The 17059-nt window shown below is 46.2% G+C and overlaps 1 protein-coding gene across 1 annotated transcript in view; it reads right to left on the reverse strand.

Annotated features, from left to right (window-relative positions):
• The window catches only part of DENND3 (DENN domain containing 3), a 62236-nt gene extending 57174 nt beyond the window's left edge, over positions 1-5062 (reverse strand). Inside the window, exon 1 of the mRNA XM_019481806.2 lies at positions 4953-5062. Coding sequence (XP_019337351.1) covers positions 4953-5036 — 84 coding nt within the window. The 5' untranslated portion in view covers positions 5037-5062. The remainder of the gene's footprint in view (positions 1-4952) is intronic.
• Positions 5063-17059: the final 11997 nt, after the last annotated feature.

Consider the following 17059-nt stretch of genomic DNA (forward strand, 5'->3'; position numbering starts at 1 on the left):
ATCAGCACACGGCTTGCAGTAGCAGCTCCGGCTCTGCCAAGAGGCAAATGGCAGGAGCCAGAAGCTGCACTGCATGCCTGTGCCAGAGCTGCCACTCATGCATGCCCCAAGTTGGAGGTAGAGCCGTCACTGCCACCAGTGCTGCTTGCCCTGGGTTGAATATGGCCTGTGAGGAGCCCCACGGTTTGGATCCAGCCCAGTGCGCAAGGTGAGTTTGACACCCTGAGCGTACAACAAGAAAAATCCAGTCCTTGATAATGTAAACCCAATCCCCTGAATTACTGTTGTTATTCTATTTGAATAGGTGGATGAAGATCAATGCTGTGGATATAGTTAGTATATCTGGACTTCAACAAGGCTTTTGACAAGGTCCCACATGCCCTTCTCATAAACAAATTAGAGAAATGTTGATAGATAAACTAGTAGAAGCCACAAGCAAAGGATAATCATTAATGGATCCACATCACAATGGCAGGAGTTTTCAAGTGGAGTCCCATGGGGGTCTGTCCTTGGCCCAGTGCTGTTCAACATGTTTATTAAGGTCTTGGATGCTGGTATAGAAAGCATCTCAAGCAAGCCTGCAGACAACATGAAACTAGGAAGGATTGTGAACATGCTAGAGGATAGGAACACAATTCAGAAGGATCTCAACAGACTGGAAAGCTGGGCTGGAGCTAACAAGTTCAAGGCGGACAAATGCACAACAAATGCAAAGGCTACACCTCAGGAGGAATAATCAAAAATACAAATACAAGATGGGTGATAGTTGGCTGGATGGCAGCCCCATGAAGAGGTATTTGGGAGTCTTGGTAGAACACAGGCTCAATACAAGTCTCCAGTGTGATGCTGCTAAACAAAAGGCAAACGTGGGTTTGGGCTGCATCAACAGAAGCAGTAGGCGCAAGACATAAGAGATGACAGTGTCTCTCTACTTGATACTGGTTAAGTAAGCATCAACTGGAATATTATGCAGTTCTGGGCTCCACTTTTTAAAAAGAACATGGAACTTGGAGAAGTTAGAGAGGGTCCAGAGGCAGGCAACAAAGATGATAAAGGGCTTGGAAAGCAAGTCATACAAAAAGAGGCTGAAGGAGCTAGACATGTTCAGTTGGGGGAAAAGAGGAGACATGATAGCAGTCTTGTAATACTTGATGGGCTGCCATAAACAACACCTCTTCTCTCTTGTAGCAGAGACTAGGATACAGACCAATGGCTTTAAGTTGCACAGTATGTTTAGATTGGATATCAGGAAAAACCTTTCTTTCTTCGCTGTTAGAAGAGTGAGGCTGTGGAGTAGATTGCCTATGGAAGCTGTGGACACTCCATCCCTGAAGGTGTTCAGGAAAACGCTAGACAGTCACAGGTCAGGGATGATCTCAGCATAGCTATGCCTATGTTGTACTATGGTATTTCCCATGCTGCCGGGCTCTGTTAACTCCTGCATGGGGATGGGAGGACATCCCCCACACACCCCAGTTTTCTGCTACATGTATCAGGTATGGGGTTTTTCAGGATTTTTTTTAAGCCTCTCAGCGGTATTGAGTGTTAGCTACAGCCAAGGCTGGGGATTTTGACTGGGGTATGCACTCCTGCTGGCACTTAAAACCAAAGGCTCCTGGCTAGAAGGTCTTCCTCCTCCACTTAGGGTCAGACCCATTGCCATATTTGGCATCAGGAAGAAATATTACACCATAGTCAGATGGGTATGGACTGTGGGGGTTTATGTCTTCCTCTGTAGCGCAGGGGGGCCCGACCCTCTACCTGGGATCTCTTAAGTGTACATTAACAACCTTTTACCGAAGCAGGATGCTGGCTGCCATGGTCCCCCTACTTTACCTATGGCAAGTTAGGGTGTTATGCCTCGTGTTGCATCTGGGTTGACAGTTTCACTAAGAAGTAGAGATTATGGATTGTATGGGATGGTTTGGTGTTGGACTAGATGGCCTCTGGAAATCCCCTTCACCCCTACTTCTCTATGATGTATTTATTACATGTATACTGCCACAAAAATCAAATAACCACATCCCGAAAGATTTACTTGAAACATGCAACAAACTGCAGCTTCATGCACGAACCTATTACAGAAAGCAGGTCCTAGCTCCCTCTATACCGACAGAATCCTACAGGATGACCTAGGAGATTCAGTCCTTGGCATCTCCATTTCATTTACTGGAAATGACTGCTCTACTCTTCATTGCCCCCCCCACCCAGGGGATGTTCTCTTATTCATTCTCCTGTACAGCAAACCTGCTTCTCAAATCTATACCTCTACCAACTCAACTCTTCTATCTTGCCTTTGTGATCCGAGTCTTCTGTAGATCACAGTCCTCCTCTTCTACAGGTCTCTGAAAATCTTGTATTGTCTGAGCAATGTGATGTACACCAGTTATAAGTGCAAAGTATTGCAATGCTTTCATCAACTGCATGAAAACTCAAGGGGATAGTTACATTTTTTGAAGACTTTCACTGAATGGATGAAAGAAATTAGGGCTGTTTTGTTGGTTTTTTTCATTTATCCTTAACTATGGTTTTCCTAGCAGGTCTTACATCCCAAATCCACACTAAAACTGGAAGGTTTTCCTGGTAGGAAATATTTTTTTCCCCAGTTTATAACACAATCGCTTTCAGGACCATAACAAACAATAAATAAAACTTTACAAAGCCAAGTAGTAAATTAAAATAGCAATACATTTTCCACATAAACCAATTTTATCAAGACAAACAAAATCAGTTTTTGAAGACAACATAAGAAAGTTTAGAAACCTCCTGAACAACTCCTGTTCTCTATAAGTTCCTATAAACTCTCCTAAGTCCTATTGTCAGAAGGGGTACAGTCATACCAGCCGCCCTCCCCCCACTCCCCAAATAAGAATTTTATTTCTGAATAGGCACTAAAATATGAGAAAAAATAACCCATTTGAACCCATCAGACTTCCTAGCTACGGCAGCGAGACTGGACTCGATTTCATGAGGTCCTCTAATTCCAGCCTCTAATGTCTAAGAAATCTATAATAAATCCAAGTATAATATGTGTAAATAAAGTAGAAGTATGATCTCTAGAAATGTATTTCAAAACATATAGATTCAGCCTGGAATTCAACCAGAATTCCTCTACTTCCCATTTCCAAAATGAGAAGAGATGGGAGGAAAGGAAGGCGCCAGACTCCCAGATTTGTCTTGCCAATCTTGGAACTAATGCTCAATTATGATTCAAACTTCATGACAATTTTCTATGCCCTTTGGCTGAGTTTATATTATATGTTTTCTGCATATTTGAATTTGGCTGGGATTTTTTTTTTTTAATATATTTATGTATTGTTTTTATCTTGAATCCACTAAACCAGGGGTCCCCAAACTGTGGTATGTGCACGCCTGGGGTACACAGGAGAAATTGTGTAATGGTGGATTTCATTTTCAATATAATAATAATTGGCATTTAAAGGGTTAAAATATAAACGGTATGCTAGTGGCGGTATGCGGATGGATGGTAAATCTGGAAGGGGGCACGCAATAAGAAAAAGTTTGGGAACCTCTGCAAGAAATGAAATGAAAATCTATTGGGCAAGATTTTCAAAAGCAACCAAGTAATGTAGAAATCTGGGGGAATTCAGCTGCTGACCCAGCAAACAATTACATACCTGCTGAAACTTTTCTGAGTAATGCTACTGACTTCACTGCAGTAAGGATAAGATCGTGTATGAGTGTACTCAAGGTCAGGGCTATCATCCTTTTTTTAAAAATATAACCCCAACCTATAAGCAAATATCATCATTTTACTTCAACCCTAATTAAAATTTAATTTTCACTTCATTTAACAAAAACTCTTCTCTCCTGTGATCACTGAAGTTAAAAATAACACCATTTCCTTCATGCACTGGTAGCGTCACACCAGGAAAAGGATGTGACAGGATTTTCAGAGCCAGTTAGATAAGTGGTAGGTAAGTGACTAAGAGCACAGCCCTACCGAGGTAGCAGCTGCAAGAGACGTTACCTCGGTGACAGACATGCTCATCGAGCCGTCTTAAAACGGGTTCGTCTCACCCTCCCCTTGACATCCCGCGCAGGGACAGGACTTCATACACGCTGCAGTTGGACTGAACCTCCCGTCGTGTACGATTTGGTTATTCGATTTTCTCATTTTTTATTTTTATTTTTTGGAAAAAAGGGTAGAGTTTGTACAGAGTTTACGACGGACTGAGAACCGGAGGGTTATTCCTTGCAAGCAAATATCTTAATTACACAGTACGCCTGCAGCCTGTATTTCAAAACAGTTTTGTTGCGATATTCGAGAGAGAGAATTCCCCCCCCCCATCACGAAAGGCTCCAAAATGTGAATCCTTCATTATTATTAGCTAAATAATAAGCTGAAAGCAGCAAAAGCCGTCTCATCGTCAGCGAGGGGGTAGCAACAAAGACCCTTTATCCGATGCGGTTTCAAGTTGAAGCAGGGCCACAAGATCTGCGGGAGCTGAGACTTGGCATCACCAATATCTCCCCCCACAGCAGGATGCTTTTGTTTGAGGAGGGAAAGAAACAAAAAAACCCCCAAACCCCATTTAACAGTAGCAATGACGAGACAGCAGCTTCCTCGTAATGCAGGTCAAAACAGCCGGCAATTAGCGAATCACATCGACTACGCTGGGAGTCAGAAGCGATCGCGCCAACTTCTAGGATTTGACCCCAGTTCAGATGATTCAGTGACTTCAGCAACGAAGTCTGAAGGGCTTTTTGGTCGTCAACACACAAGCCGATTTCTGCAACCCAGATTGAGCCCATTCCTCCTCCTCCTCCAGGGCAACCTTTAGGGCCAGACCCAAGTGCCGCTGCCATCCCCTGCCCTGCCCGATCTGCCTGTCCGCTCCCCGCTCCAACTGCACCCAAAACATGTCAGCGAGCTCCTAAACGTCCCGGCGCCGCGGGGGGCGGGAAGCAGCTGTGGGGGCCCGGCCTACCTGGCTGGCCTCCCGGGCCTGCTCGCGGGAGGCGCCGACCAGCGCGCACAGCTCCAGCAGCCCCGCGGGCAGCGCGTCCTCCATGGCCGCGGGCAACCGCCCTCTGCGCCCCGCCCTGGGGCGGGGCCTCCGTTGACTGTTACCGCCCGCCCTCCCATTGGCTCGCTGCCCCGCCTCCCGGCAGCCTGGCCAATCAGGGGGCGGAGGGGGCGGGGTTTGCGTCCCGCCTCTGGGCGTGGCGCGGGAGTGGGGGGGCGGTTGCACCTGCTTCCTCAGCGCGTCCCACACGGGGCGGGGCGGAGGCGAGTGTACACGTGCGTGTGTCTGGTTGACACAAACAGTGGCTGTCTTGCACAGGGGCAGGGGGGCGCACTAGATGTGAGCTCTGGGAGCCCCTTGCGCAGGTTGCGCATCCCTAGGATTTGTCCGTTTCCTGAACGGCGCAGGGCAGCGTCGTGAGGCCTGGCGGTGAAGGGGCCGCCACGCGTGTTAGTTAACACGTCATTTGATGACGCGGATTGGGAGCTCGCCGGTGGGCGGCTCGCGAGTTTCGGGGGCGCCAGATGAGTCGGCTGAAAGGATGTGGACCGTTGTCGCTGGTACTGGGGCCTGCGCGTCTTCGTCCTCCTGCCACCCCCACGCACACACGTAGATTTAATAGATTTCATGGACAGGATCTCGTGAGATCGTCGAGTCCGGCCCCCCCCGGCGTAGGCAGGAAGTCCGCCGGGATCGAGTGACCCCAGCAAGAAAACAAACGTGTGTTTTTTGCACGAGAGCAGGTGCCTGGAGGCCCCTGAGCTTTGGGAAGGAAAGGAGAGGAAAGATCCCAGCGTTGGGTGCCGAGCAGTCGCTCCTTTCCATGAGGGCGCTCATGAAACGTCCGTGGGCCCCTTCGCTTTCAATGTACGCGGGAGGGTTATGGAAGCGGTGGTGTCTTCACCCTCTCGCCAACACCCCCACTGCGTTGTCTGCGTTTCAGCGGGCTCGGCGGACAGGGATGGGACGAGGTGTGAAAAAGGATGAGGACGATACAGATGAAACTCGGTCCAGGTAAACGAAGGGGCATTGGCAGGTGATGTGGTATGTGTCGAGGAGTATTTGGGGGGGGTTTAACCACGCAAGTGCACGCACCCGACATCCATGATATATTTGGCTGTCAGTAGGACTGGTTGTATGTTGAGCCGCTGCCAGCTGGTCGGCAGTGGCAGTGATTGATATGAGTTTTGTCCCCCTGTTCAGACGATCAATGCCTATTTCTCTTCTGTATAAACCCTGATATCATCATACGTGCTATTGTCACCTCAAGATTACATGGTTGAAGCACTTTCTGATTTATCCTACTTTCATAGATGTCATAGACATTAGGGCTGGAAGGGACCTCAGAAGATCATCGAGTCCAGCCCCCCGCCCAAAGGGCAGGAAGTCAGCTGGGGTCATAGGATCCCAGCAAGATAAGCATCCAGTGTTGTCCAGTGATCCAATGTTGTTATAAAAACCCTCTTATTAATCGGTATTCCTTCCTAATACCAGCACTTCAGATCCTGCAGTGGGTACCGATTGGTTTACAAGTACTTTTGGCGTTTGAAATGTTAACTATAGTCTGTGAAGCTCAAGTGGTGTAACACCTACCTAGTTGGGAAACTTTCTCTTCTCTTCCTTGAATCCACTTGAACAATCCACTTGAACTTCTGTATCATCTGAAACCGCTGTCCTATTGTATTATTCTGATAGGCATAACAATTCACCTTCAGTTTGTTCTCTGTGACTCAGCAGGTGCGTGTGAGAATATTAGGTTACACTATTCTCCATTAGTATAGATCCTGTCAAGATTTCAAGAAATGTCACAAGTTGCAAAAAGCAGTGTCAGGTACTGAACATTTGGCACAGTGATTCCTGGACAGAAATGAGTTGTTGATGGAGCCTGTTCAACCAATGCAGGATGGATCTAAAGAATTGAACCGACAGCCCTTATGGCAGCTCATACGAGTACATGCTGTGGGAGCAGGTCCTAACTCTAAGCAGCAAGAGGGCATGCAGGTCTTTGGATTGTACCCCAACCCTCCATGATTATAAAACACAGCACTGGATTTTAAACTAAATCTGAGAAATTGAATCTGCATGCTTTTTGCTACAAGTTCTAATTATTTTTAAGTTATTTAAGTAATTCATAGATCATCTATCCCATTCCCTTAAAAGTTACTTATTTTGAAAGGAGGCTGCCCCAGACCCTGTGTAAACACAAAGACAGACCTTAACCAAGAAACCAGTTAAACAAAGTGAGTAAACGAGCATACCATGTTGGATGCAGTCCGACATTGTATTTCCTACATTGCCCATTCTACTTTAAAACCATATCCATGTGAAGGTTTCATTTAGGGAATAATTATTTTAACATTTTTCCAGCTGAAAAACTTTTGTGGGGTTTCACTTCCTGCATTTTTCATATGCACAGAGTAAACCTATACTTCCAGCCTGAATGATTTGTCATTTCCTATTGATGTCTTTTGTGTGAAGTCCCAAGATGAATCCATATTGTATTACTAGGTAGAACTAAGTTCTAACCTCCATTACTCCCAACCAAGCCACCTGGTTTAAGCTTAGGGTCCAATTTACCTTGAGCTCGAGATGTGTGCTCCTCAATGGGAATCAGGTTATAAAGCTACAACGGGAGCTAAGAATTGTCCTGTTAGGGAAGTCTAATTCACTTCCCAAGGTAAGTACTTCCAAAGCTAGTTGTTGCCTCTTTTAGACTGAAGATGCAATTCAGGTATTTTTTTGGTCCAGTCCTTTTTACAGAATATGCTCACAGCAACCTCTTTTCCTGAATGAAAGTAATAGAAACAAACAGCAGGCAGTTTCCCTATGTACTGTGGCCCAGTTGGTTGTCTTTCTTCCAAAGCCATGCTCACAACAGCATCTCTCACTTTCTGCTGGCTTTCTGCCTCTCATATACATCCTCAACCAGTACAATCTGTTCTTGGGAAATCCCTATTAATGCCCCTAAGTTAGATTTTGCTCTGTGTCAATACACTGCGTGGTGCCTTGGACTCTAGCCTCCTATTGTTTCCACCTGTCACCATGTAAAAGGGCTTTTAATTTTTCCTTTTATTTAACCTAAAAAAGAAAACTTAGCAGACCCTTTGTCTTTAACAGATTTATCTTTGTCCACAGATCAAAAGTCAGATGTTGAAGCATAACATAATAACTACAAAAGTGAAGTAAACTAACTCCAGCGTAGACTTTGATTTCGTGAACTAAATTTAAACTATCCATAAGCAGGGTGGGATCATCTGTCTTGTGTTATGTAAATAAGACTGTGAATGAAATAGCCAAGATCATACTGACTCTGGATGCTTAATATAATACTGATACATCTATAGTCAACAGAGATGTTTGTGCTAACATTTATCTGATGACTTAGCTTAAATTCTGGTAGAACAATATTTGCAGGATGTTTTGATATTCCTTACTGCAGAGGTTCTCAAACTCTGGGTCACAACCCCCCAGGGGTTCATGGGCAACTTAAAAGGGGGTCGCAAACTTTCCAGGGGGTATGCACAGCGGCATAAGGAAGCAGTGCGCAGCGGCAGCACAGAGTGCTAGATGGCAGTGGCGGCTGCCACAAGCAAGCTCTCTGTCCCCCGCCGCCGCTATCCAGCACTTGGGGTTGCAGTATCATAAAGTTTGAGAACCCCTGCCTTACTGATTTGTAAAAGTCTAAATTTATTTATCTTCTAGGCAGTTTGTAAAATAAATCTATAATCTCTGGTTCTAGGAAATAGGTAGGTTTGGGGGATTAATGGTGAGATGAGTATGGCTGTCATTGTATTAGACAATTTTGTGGAAGAGATGGATTGGGCCAAACCTGACTCCCATTCTCCATTGCTGCCAAAACACCTCTATTCTCATTGTTATCCAAGCCCACAATGTTCCTGTCACCCTAACTGTTTCCACCTTTCTTCAGTCCATATTCCACCAGTGACCAGGACATGAAGGCAGAAAAGTGCCAGGGCACCTGTTTTTAAAAAAGAGCAAAAGCAATCAACCTTTTATCTCTGTCCCCTATGGTCAAGTCATAGGTCCAGCCATGTCACTATTTGTAACCTTTATTTATTATTACTGTGGTGTTACTTGCTATGGTCTCTATCAGGCTAACCCCGTTATCTTTCAGTGTCCAAAACAATACTTCCAAAATCACTGTTCTCATTTATCTGTCTCTGTTTAGTCATCTTCATATCACTTCTCTGGTTTCCCAGAGTAGTTGGCACAACATTTATCCTTATTTCAGAGTTACAGGATGTGTAGCCACTTGCTTGCATTTTTATTTGATCTCTGTCCACATCCTCCCTTGTTTTCCATGTGCTAACAATACCGCCCTTCAAAATCACTTTGTCTTCTTAGCCACAGTTGTCTGCATGCCTTATCCTGTGCTACTCCTTATGTTTGGAACCGTGTTCCAAAATCTAGTCACTGAATCTGCAGCTTCGGTTCTTTCACGTCACTGCCAAAAACTCACATCTGCCATTTCACCTACAAAAATACAAGAACAATGGTTAGAGATTTAAAAAAATAGAATCATCTAGGTGTACTTATGCTTAAATTCACACTCTTGTAATTTGTCCTGCCTCATACCCTTTCTTCCCCAATATGTGATAATAGGCGCACTCATCTGTCACTCTTATCACTTAAGCTGCTTGTACATGCCATGGGGGTTTAATTTGATTTCGTTCTCCCTAAATTGAAACGGTGGGTTTTTAAAAACCCACTGTTTCCACTATTTCAATTTAGGGAGAATTATACCAAACTAAACCCCCCTAGCATGTACACAAGGGTGGGAGCCCATACCTTACCTGCCTCTCCAGCAGCGGGGGAATGTGGGGACGGAGGGCAAGCTGCCAGTGGGCTGAGCAGTCCCTGAGCTGTAAGGGCGCCTGGTGCTTCCCTCCGCAGCTGCAGGAGGGCTGATGCTTCCCTCCATGGCAGCAGCACCCCCCAGGTGGCACCCGCCTGCTGGCACCCAGCCTGGGCGGTCCTGGGGGGTGCCGCAGCCATAGAGAGAAGCACCGGGCCCCCATGCAGCTCAGGCAGGCAGGCTCTGGGAGAAAAATAAAAAAGAGCAGACTCCTCGCCACTTTTTTTTTCTCTTCAGTCGAGCCTGCCTGCCTACAAGGGCTGCCACCAGATTACACATCAGTGGGAGAAGGCAGCAGGGACAGCGCACGGTGCTGGAAGCCCGCCAAGCTCCGAGCACAGCAGCTTCCAGCACCCCATGCACTGTTTCACTTGGGTAGATAGGAAACTAAAACGCATCAAAGGTGTTATATCTTGCTACGTTCCAAAGTCATTTAAAGCAGAGTACGCTGCCAAATGTGCAAACAACAATGCCATTAAAGTAAAATACTCCGCCAAGCGTGCAAACAGCAACGCCATTAAAGCGGAGCAAAAGGGCATTTAAGCCGCTTTAAAGGCCAATTTCGTGGCATGTACAAAGGCCCTTAGGCCCTAGTCCTGCAATTAGATCCTTACAGAAGGCTCTCAGATTCATACAGAGTTTCATGGGGTTTCACATGGGTGCAGCAGCTTGCATGAGAAGATCAGTTTTGCAGATTTGAAGTTTATATTTTAAGCTTCTTTGCAATTGCAAAGGACCTGCAAATTACCTATAAAATGTTTGGTTGGCTTTGGCATGCCAAAAAAGAATTAATGGTACATATTCTGATTTGTATCTATGCCTGTGCAGAGGTTTACACTTTCCTTAAAGCAGCTAAAATTTTATAAATAGGCTCTTTTAAAAATGTGAAGAAATTAAAAAAAAATGTCGGCTATAGCTTTCTGCACAGGATTGTTTTGGAGATATATAAATGCTTTTTTTTCCCTCTTGTTTACTTGGGACTTTTCACATAGACTGTGTAGAGTTTCACCATATTTTGTAAGAGGACTTTTGCATATTGCTTTTTATTGCATTTGAACATTTTATTCTCTTGAACTAATCAGGCTGATTGGTATGCTGCTTTATATCCTCTCTTTCTCAAGAGAGTGGAGGCTTCTGCAGGGCAGTGCTTTATATGAGATTGATACTCAAAGCACTGCTTCCTCCTTCTTCCTACTTTCATCACACACGTGAACTTGATTATTAATTCTTTGGTGCTTTATGAACTATATAAGGTTGCAAAGAAGAGAAATCTTTGCCCTATCTGGAAAAAACCCTCCACAGAAGCTAAAGAGAAACAACTCTGCATGGGCTTCATGAAGCAAACTTATTCAGCAATCTCACTTTGCGCCAAAATCTATTTTATATCTACAGAATCCCTTTGGTTCTAAGTTCATAATTAGTTCCCCAGATCTTTTCACACTGTGAATGTTCATCTTCAAGCAAAGCTTGGTGAATTCTGCACATCCAGCTTAATTCTCACTGTATTTAATGACATTCCCCAGTTTTATATACCTTAATTTGGATTGGTCAGGCAAGAGGAGATTTCAGCATGCTTGTTAAAAGGAAGGTTTGTGTCAAAAGACTGTGACATACTCTCCATGGGAGAAGGGCACATTTTTTAAATTTACACTATAAGGACCAACCCAGCTAGCTATTGACTCTGCATACTGGAACATTATTTTCAAACAAGGGCATTGCACAATCTTTATTTTTTTCATAAAGAATCTCAAATATTTGCTAGCTTTCTCAGTCACTCTGAAAAATTTGAGAAGAGAACTCTTTAGCCTAGAAGGTACTTTGAGAATACAGTGCATTGACTTGACCACAGCATTGACCAGTGTGCGGGCCAAGCCCCGATCCCACCTTTGTCGCCATGTGCGGCGGCGATTCCGATCCCATTCTCACCGCCACGTGCAAGCCGGGGGCGAGCTGGGCCCGTCTTCGTTGCATGCGGGCTGTGGCCGGCAGCCCGGGCACGCGGGGCTGGAGAGAACCGCGGAGCGGTTTGGCACACGCGAGCTAGAATTAGTTATGGAGGCGTAATGGTTGATTGAAAAGATTGTTTACTTACACCCAAAGATGGTATTGGTGTAGGCTGGACAGGTTTCCAGGCACAGCTCCCGCTTAGATCCTCGCTAGAGGAACATGACAAATAGATTGCTCCCACTGAGCTGTTCAGGCTCCGCGGGTCCGGTTCGAGGTTCGAAAGGTTTCCCGGAGTTACTTAGGCTCCGCGGGTCCGAAGTTACAGGAAAGGGATACGTCTGGGATTGTGATCGGCGACGGGGAGAGGCTAGAAGCAAAAGCTCCGTAGGTTCGGTTCTATTGCCTCTATTGCCTGCTTTAGGGGAGGCGCGTTGGGTCCGCGAGGGTCCGCAGCGCTTGGAGATCTTCACACAGAATCTCTCTCATCCTCCCTCCTCCAGCTTGGGCGGAAACTACCCAAGCCTTTTGTCCGGCTAGCAAGCCAATCGCTAGCCGCCACGTGTGCCTATATTAGGAATTGGCCAATAATATGGCGCGAGTCCGAATACAAATGGCGGGAACTCCTTTGCAGCGTGTATCACTATGATGCAAAAGAAATGCACCCTGCAAAGAAGCTGTAATTTGGTGGGAAATCCCCCGTTGCACCAGAGTTCTCTCTTGCAGCAGAGAACTCTACCATGCAAAGAAAGCGACAAATAGCGGGAAATAATTTAGCAGTGCCGAAGCGCACACACGAACAAAAATCACAACTTTGGGTTGTGACACCCAGTATAGAGAGCACAGGGTTCAGTGTACAAATCTAGATCAGAGAGAAGGATCCTCTGAGTTTATTGTCTAACAAAATGTATATTTGCATATTCTTGTGTATTTGCCTTGTCTGATTTGCTTCAGTACTACTCTTGATATGACAGAATGTGAATTTTGTGTTGCATTAAAATAATGAATACAGTCTCAAGATTACAGATAGCTACAGGTACAAAACAGGCTTCATCAACTGGTGTCTGTACCCTCCACTTATCAAACATTTGTATTAAAGTTTGGCTACTATCTCCTTTATTGTCTACTACTTGCTTTATTCAAGCACATTCTTCACAGCCTTTGAGCTCCTGGCAAGTTTTCACTAAACCAAAAAAAATTACAGAAAAATATGTTCAGAACACTATATAGGATTAGACCACGGATGGCCAACCTGCAGTATGCATGCCACGAGTAGCAAAGGAGGTCACTGTGTCTGGCATTTGAGGGCTAGTGGGAGGAAGAGGAAGAGGGCTGAGAGCAAAAAAAGAAGAGAGGGGCTGATTGAGGCAGGGCCCATGGCATTGCCACCCTGGCCCAGGAGGCCCACAAGGGCCAGGGGCAGCAGAATTTGTTCCACCCACAATGCAGATCCTCAAACCATCAGTAGTAATCTCTTGATCTGTAAAGTATTGAGCTTATTTAGCACACTATACACATGATAGCTGATAATTTCCATGGAGCTTCCTATGACATACTTTAACAGCTAGAACCTGTGTAACAAACTGTGGTTTGAATCTGGGGAAAGAAGTTATAAGTGATTTTCTGTGGAACCACACACGGCAAGTTGAGAATCTTTATAAAAACAACACAAAAGGTAGAGATGCGAATACCCATGCAAGCAAGCTCTTTGGCCAGCCACACAACCAGGGACCTATGAATTTAGTTGAAAGAATTTTCTGAGATGGCATAAGGAAAACATGACAGGGGGTGCATCTATAGGGGGGCATCAGAACTGACACAGAATGTATTTGCACTGATGTCTCAGTGCTCTTCAAAAGCAGGCAACCAGTGACTTTAGTTTTCTGAACAGGGAGTACATCTGCACGTACAATTAACATGGAGCAATAAACTCCAGCAGTTGTTGCTCCAGAGTTTATTTCTCTTGGGCACACAGTTTGCACGTGTGCCCAGGACCAGAGCACATTGAACCAGGTCAGAGCAGCCCTAGCTGGCATGGAGTCTGGAGGGTCAGCCTGCCACCCCTGGGCTACTCTGACCCAGCTCAATGTGCTGCAGAGGGGCTGGCTGGGGCACGAAGGTGCTCCAGTGAGGGGCTAGCTGGCAGGCCACTGAAGCAGCCCCATGCCCCAGCCAGCCGCATCAGCATCTACACGTGCGGTGCTGTGCATGAAAAAACTCCGCAGCAGGGTACTGCTGGAGCACTTGCATTTATAAGTACTACCCTGCTGCAGAGTTTATTAGTTTCCTGCGGCCTGGCCTAATAGAGCCAAACATGTAGACACTGAGATATTTATTGCAGAACTAATCAGGCAGCTCCACGGTAATTGTCTCATGTAGACACACCCAGGAACAACCTATTTAAAGTCACAGGGACAGAGGCTGTGGGCAAAGTGGGGAGTAGTGTTCTATTACAAATCTACATCTGGTGATGCATACTGTGACACTTACAGTGTCCTAGCAAAGATCCAGAAAGTCTGAATAGTCCAAACATTTTGCAACAGGCATATGTTCTGATATAGCTGAGAACTCAAGGAAAGCTGTCTTCCCACCAGATATATTTAGGGTCAATTTCAGCTTTGTTTGGTTTGCCTGGGGCATGTGACATATCACTCAAATTTGACCTGCATGACATGACACTTGTTGTACTTCCAGTTCCTTACCTTCTATACATGCTTGGACAGCTAATGGGATTTTGTTTGTTTAGGTTCTGTGCTGCAGGGTATGTCAATCCATGTCAGTGGTTCTCAACTGGGGTTACATGAGACCCTTTGACGGATGTTACAGTGCTGGTGGAACTGCCCCACATGCCATGTGCAGAACCAGATCAGGAAGGGCTGCAGCATGAGCATGCACCCCTGCCTGCATTAGGGTTATCTGATAAACTTAAAGCAGGTAGAAGGATGCAAGGCAGATATAACAGTTTCATACACCTCTGTTTCTGAGTGAAACCTGAGGAGGCCAGCCTGGGAAGGGCTGCAGCAAGAGTGACTGCTCTGCCTGCTTATGCTTATTTAGCTGCATATGAGGCATGCAGGGCAGTTCTGCTCGGCCGTGATGTCAGCAGCAGCAATCCCCAGTCAAGACCTGCCAAAGCATTACAATAGTGGTTCTCAGCTGGGGTGATACTAAATTAAGAAAAGCTGTGGAATGGTGCCTTAAATCTAAAAAAGGATGAGAAACCCCAATCTATGGTGTGAGGTAGTAATAGGGGCATTGTGTAAGTGGGTAAAATGAAAACAAGTTGTGCAGTCTGTATAATAACCCTCCTTCAACCATAGAACTGCTTATAATCCTTCATATATTTTTGCTTCCTATTGTGAATATATTATTAGCTCTACATCCTGATAACTTGCAAATATAACATGAGCTAACCACAGATTTTTTAAAAATAAAATTTAAGGAAGGCCTGGGGGCCCAGGTAGTACTGAGATTTGGGGGCCAGTGCATGCATCTTCAGGAGGCCTCAAATGTCTCTACACTAATGCTCTCAGTATGGGGAACAAGCAGGAGGAACTTACCCTCCTGCTAGCTAACACCAACCCAGACATAGTGGGACTCACCGAAACATGGTAGGGCCCAATGCACGACTGGGCAGTGAATATCAAGGGCTATAGGCTGTACAGGAGGGATAGGACAGGGAGGAAAGGTGGGGGTGTGGTGCTCTACGTCAAGGAGAAATACACATCCTCAACAAGTAGCACTGGGTTAGAGCACTGAAGTGCTCTGAGTTAGAATACAAGGAAGTTGAGGGGAAAGGGACTTAATGGTGGGGTACTACAGACCACCCAACCAAGGGGAAGAGCTAAACTGGGAATTCTCAGGTCAGCTCACGGAGGTAGTTAGGTCAAAGAACGTGGTCATCATGCGTGACCTGAACTTTCCAGAAGTCTGCTGGGAAGAGCAGTCAGCCAGGTCTGACCGCTCACATAGGTTTCTAGCTGAGATACAGGACCTCCATCTAACCCAGGAGGTGCACAGCCCCACCAGGGGAGACGCCTTGTTGGATCTGGTCCTGGCCACAGGCGACGACCTGGTGAGGGGTCTGCAGGTGCTCGACCACCTGGGCAACAGTGATCATCGCCTGCTGGAATTCACCATCCAGCACAGGGTGGCAAAGGCCTGCAGCAAGGCAGCAGCCCTGGACTTCGGGAAGGCAGATTTCACCAAGGTAAGGAGAACAGTCAGGGAGGCACTAAGGTCCCGGAGGGGAGGGGAGTTGGGTGTCCAGGAGGAGTGGTCGTTCCTTAAGGAGACAATCCTCCAAGCCCAAAGGGAGGTAATCCCAACACGGATCAAAGGGGGCAAGAGGGCACAAAAGCCCCCATGGCTCACCAAAAGCATATGGGAACTTCTCCTAGCTAGAAAGGAGGCGTACACCCAATGGAAGGGAGGGGCCATCACCAGGGAGGACTATACCTTGGTTGCTTAGGGCTGTAGGGGGGCTGTTAGGAAAGCTAAGGTGCAGATGGAACTGGGACTAGCAACCTGGATCAAGGATAACAAGAAGTCCTTTTTTAAATACATAGGGGTAAAAAGAAGTACCGAGTAACATGGGGCCTCTGCAGGACACGCTAGGAAATCTGGTCGTCGCACCAGATGACAAAGCTAACCTATTTAACAACTTCTTTGCCTCCATTTTTCTGAGGAGAGACCAGGTCATCCCCACCACTGAGATCCCCGATGGTCCCAGGGGAGGCACATCCAGGCCTAGGATCAGTGAGGACCTAGTCAGGGAACTTCTGGAGGGACTGGACGTATTTAAATCAGCTGGTCCTGACGATCTCCACCCCAGAGTGCTGAGGGAATTAGCAAGCCGTTGCAGGACCCCTGGCACGGCTTTGAGTACTTGTGGTGCTCTGGCATGGTGCCAGAAGACTGGAAAAGGGCCAATGTGGTCCCCATTTTCAAAAAAGGGAGGAAGGAGGGCCCAGGGAACTATAGGCCAGTTAGTCTTACCTCGATCCTGGGTAAGCTTTTTGAGAGAATTATCCTGGCGCATGTCCGTGAGGGGCCAGCAGGGGAGATCATGCTTAGGGGCAACCAACGTGTTCATTAGAGGCAGGTCCTGTCAGACCAACCTGGTGGCCTTCTATGACCAGGTCACAAAATCCTTAGACACGGGGTAGCAGTGAACATAGTCTTTCTGGACTTTAGGAAGGCCTTTGACACTGTCTCTCACCCCATTCTCATTAAAAAACTAGGGGAC

Source organism: Alligator mississippiensis, chromosome 3, assembly GCF_030867095.1.
Source record: "Alligator mississippiensis isolate rAllMis1 chromosome 3, rAllMis1, whole genome shotgun sequence".
Taxonomy (NCBI): domain Eukaryota; kingdom Metazoa; phylum Chordata; order Crocodylia; family Alligatoridae; genus Alligator; species Alligator mississippiensis.